The sequence below is a fragment of the Salvelinus alpinus genome, chromosome 8 (genome assembly GCF_045679555.1).
Source record: "Salvelinus alpinus chromosome 8, SLU_Salpinus.1, whole genome shotgun sequence".
NCBI classification, from domain to species: Eukaryota; Metazoa; Chordata; class Actinopteri; order Salmoniformes; family Salmonidae; genus Salvelinus; species Salvelinus alpinus.
Genome location: NC_092093.1, coordinates 11,591,946 through 11,596,945, shown reverse-complemented (window position 1 = coordinate 11,596,945; position 5,000 = coordinate 11,591,946). Strand labels below are relative to the sequence as shown.

At 46.0% G+C, this 5,000-nt stretch overlaps 1 protein-coding gene across 3 annotated transcripts in view; it reads left to right on the top strand.

Annotated features, from left to right (window-relative positions):
- Nucleotides 1-5,000, top strand: part of LOC139582544 (B-cell lymphoma/leukemia 11B-like) — a 57,490-nt gene that overhangs the window by 14,977 nt on the left and 37,513 nt on the right. For all 3 annotated transcript variants that reach the window (XM_071412632.1, XM_071412634.1, XM_071412633.1), the window contains exon 2: nucleotides 1-36. This exon is cut by the window's left edge and continues 333 nt beyond it. In XM_071412632.1, coding sequence (XP_071268733.1) covers nucleotides 1-36 — 36 coding nt within the window. The remainder of the gene's footprint in view (nucleotides 37-5,000) is intronic.

Here is a 5,000-nt window from a genome sequence, read left to right as displayed (position 1 = left end):
AAGGAATCTGTCCCAAGCAGGAAAGAGGGAACACAGGTAGGAACTTAGAAGTCTGAATACAATGAGGGGGGGGGGGGGGGGGGTCTGTTTAAAATGCTTTGAAGGAGTAGAGACAGAATATTTGGGTTTATAAAGACAAATACACACATGTTTGGCATCAAGTGCAGTGTGAGTTTTGACACTCGATTAAGCACACACACACACACACACACACACACACACACACACACACACACACACACACACACACACACACACACACACACACACACACACACACACACACACACACACACACACACACACACACACACACACACACACACACACACACACACACACACACACACACACAGCTACGCAGCCCCAGCTCTAAAGCTGCCTGAAGGATTCCTGCTGCTGAAACCAATTGTGCCAGGACGTGACAGCGAAGGCATTGCCATGCCCTGTGTGTGTTCATAAGGACATTCCGTTGCATCAAACGGTTAAGAAAGCTGATTAAAATGCTGTGGCTGGGAGGTGCAGAGAAGAGGATTAATAAAGACGCTATAGGACCATACATCTGGTTTAAATAGTCTGTTTAGTATTAGCATGTGGAGATGCAGGGGGACAAGATCAAAGTTATAAGGCCACACAGTTACTACTATAGAGGACAAACAGTCACTACCATAGAGGACAAACAGTCACTACCATAGAGGACAAACAGTCACTACTATAGAGGACAAACAGTCACTACTATAGAGGACAAACAGTCACTACTATAGAGGTCACATAGTCACTACCATAGAGGTCACACAGTCACTACTATAGAGGACAAACAGTCACTACTATAGAGGACAAACAGTCACTACTATAGAGGACAAGCAGTCACTACTATAGAGGTCACACAGTCACTACTATAGAGGACAAACAGTCACTACTATAGAGGACAAACAGTCACTACTATAGAGGACAAACAGTCACTACCATAGAGGCCACACAGTCACTACTATAGAGGACAAACAGTCACTACTATAGAGGACAAACAGTCACTACCATAGAGGCCACACAGTCACTACTATAGAGGACAAACAGTCACTACTATAGAGGTCACATAGTCACTACCATAGAGGTCACACAGTCACTACTATAGAGGACAAACAGTCACTACTATAGAGGACAAACAGTCACTACTATAGAGGACAAACAGTCACTACTATAGAGGACAAACAGTCACTACTATAGAGGCCAAACAGGCACTACTATAGAGGACAAACAGTCACCACTATAGAGGACAAACAGTCACTACTATAGAGGTCACACAGTCACTACTATAGAGAACAAACAGTCACTACTATAGAGGACAAACAGTCACTACTATAGAGGACAAACAGTCACTACTATAGAGAACAAACAGTCACTACTATAGAGGACAAACAGTCACTACTATAGAGGACAAACAGTCACTACTATAGAGGACAAACAGTCACTACTATAGAGGACAAACAGTCACTACTATAGAGAACAAACAGTCACTACTATAGATGACAAACAGTCACTACTATAGAGGACAAACAGTCACTACTTTAGAGGACAAACAGTCACTACTATAGAGGACAAACAGTCACTACTATAGAGGACAAACAGTCACTACCATAGAGGCCACACAGTCACTACTATAGATGACAAACAGTCACTACTATAGAGGTCACATAGTCACTACTATAGAGGACAAACAGTCACTACTATAGAGGACAAACAGTCACTACCATAGAGGCCACACAGTCACTACTATAGAGGACAAACAGTCACTACCATAGAGGTCACACAGTCACTACTATAGAGGACAAACAGTCACTACTATAGGGGACAAACAGTCACTACTATAGAGGACAAACAGTCACTACCATAGAGGTCACACAGTCACTACTATAGAGGACACACAGTCACTACCATAGAGGCCACACAGTCACTACTATAGAGGACAAACAGTCACTACTATAGAGGACAAACAGTCACTACTATAGAGGTCACACAGTCACTACTATAGAGGACAAACAGTTACTAGTATAGAGGACAAACAGTTACTACTATAGAGGGTCATTACTATAGAGGACAAACAGTCATTACTATAGGAACTCAAACTGGAGACAGTAGAATCGGGAAGTTGGGGAATAAGTAAGTCAAATTCTACAGATGCAGATAACCTACAGGACTGTAGATCTCCAGGAAGAGCGATGGACTGATAACCTACATGACAGCAGATCTCCAGGAAGAGGGATGGACTGATAACCTACAGGACTGTAGATCTCCAGGAAGAGGGATGGACTGATAACCTACAGGACAGTAGATCTCCAGGAAGAGGGATGGACTGATAACCTACAGGACAGTAGATCTCCAGGAAGAGGGATGGACTGATAACCTACAGGACTGTAGATCTCCAGGAAGAGGGATGGACTGAAAACCTACAGGACAGTAGATCTCCAGGAAGAGGGATGGACTGATAACCTACAGGACAGTAGATCTCCAGGAAGAGGGATGGACTGATAACCTACAGGACAGTAGATCTCCAGGAAGAGGGATGGACTGATAACCTACAGGACAGTAGATCTCCAGGAAGAGGGATGGACTGATAACCTACAGGACAGTAGATCTCCAGGAAGAGGGATGGACTGATAACCTACAGGACAGTAGATCTCCAGGAAGAGGGAAGGGCAGCCCTGATATAGAGGGCAGAACAGAGCACTGCAGTTAGTTAGGAAGAACGGCTTACATGATCTGTCATGCACACACTCATACAAATGCAGAAATGCAGGAATGGCATGCACATGAAACACACACACACACACACACACACACACACACACACACACACACACACACACACACACACACACACACACACACACACACACACACACACACACACACACACACACACACACACACACACACACACACACACACACACACTTAGAAAAAATGGGGTTCCTCTGCGTACTGACACAGAACAAGGCTGAGGCAGGATGTTACAAAAGGAAACCAACCGTTAGTTGTTTCAGACAGAAGAGGAGGGGCTTAAGATGTATTTCTGCGTGTGGGCAGCTTGTTTTTGCATGCCTGACTGTGTGCGTGCAGACAGTTCCTATCTAAAACCGTCCCCATAGGAGAACCCTTTGAAGAAACCTTTTGGATCCAAGTAGAACCAATATGTGGAAAAGGTTCTACGTACATCCCAAAATGATTCTACGTGGAACCAAAAAGGGTTCTAACTAGAAGCAAAAGGATTCTACCTTGAACCTAAATGGTTGTACCTGGATCCACAAGGGTTCTACCTGGAACCTAAAGGGTTCTACCTGGATCCAAAAGGGTTCTACCTGGAACCTAAAGCATTCTACCTAGATCCAAAAGGATTCTACCTTGAACCTAAATGGTTATACCTGGATCCACAAGGGTTCTACCTGGAACCTAAAGGGTTCTACCTGGATCCAAAAGTGTTCTACCTGGAACCTACATGGTTCTACCTGGATTCAAAAGTGTTCTACCTGGAACCTAAAGAGTTCTACCTGGATCCAAAAGTGTTCTACCTGGAACCTAAAGAGTTCTACCTGGATCCAAAAGGTTTCTTCAAAGGGTTCTCCTATGGGGACGGTTTTAGATAGGAACTGTCTGCACGCACACACTCAGAAATACACCTCAACCCCCTCCTCTCCTGTCTGAAACCACAGCTGGTTTCCTATTGTAACATCCTGCCTCGGCCTTGTACTGTGTCAGTACACAGCTTACACTGCAAAGATGTGGTGAGGCTAGCACATTTAACTGAACCCCCCCCCCCCCCCACACAGACACACACACACACACACACACACACACACACACACACACACACACACACACACACACACACACACACACACACACACACACACACACACACACACACACACACACACACACACACACACATACACACACACACAAACATAGATGATTGATGTAAACCCTGAGAGAGAGGTGTGTGTGAGCGGTGTGTGTGTGAGCGGTGTGTGTGTGAGCGGTGTGTGTGTGAGCGGTGTGTGTGTGAGCGGTGTGTGTGAGCGGTGTGTGTGAGCGGTGTGTGTGTGAGCGGTGTGTGTGAGCGGTGTGTGTGTGAGCGGTGTGTGTGAGCGGTGTGTGTGAGCGGTGTGTGTGTGTGTTTGAGATATTTGTGAGCATTGTGTGTGTGAAGAATGATGAGTGTCATCAGACAGCGCGCGGCTGTCGCTAAGGGAGCGCTGCCGTCGCCACGACGACCCTGGCCTGGCTTTGAACCCATCTCCAGACACCTCACATCCCCTCTGGATGTGCACCGAGACATCACCACCAGTCTGCCGTCGACCCCTCTCACACACACACACACACACACACACACACACACACACACACACACACACACACACACACACACACACACACACACACACACACACACACACACACACACACACACACACACAGACACAGACACAGACACAGACACAGACACAGACACAGGCGCACACAGGCGCACACACACACACACACACACACACACACACACACACAGTGTGAATATTTCATGAATCTCTCTCTCTAGCCATCCATCTTTGATCTGCCTGGGCTGAGATACGTCTCTAGAGGACTACACTGTGAACTAGGCTGAAATGTTGAACATTTTGGAATTTACTGTCTTGTTTGCAGCAGTGAATTATGTAGTTACTGTAGGTCACTGCTGGCCCCCCTTCTGAAGGATCAATCAATCAATCAATCTAATGTATTTATGAAGCCCTTCTTACATCAGCTGATGTCACAAAGTGCTGTACAGAAACCCAGCCTAAAACCCCAAACAGCAAGCAATGCAGGTGTAGAAGCACGGTGATGAGGAAAAACTCCCTAGAAAGGCCAGAACCTAGGAAGAAACCTAGAGAGGAACCAGGCTATGAGGGGTGGCCAGTCCTCTTCTGGCTGTGCCGGGTGGAGATTATAACAGAACATGGCCAAGA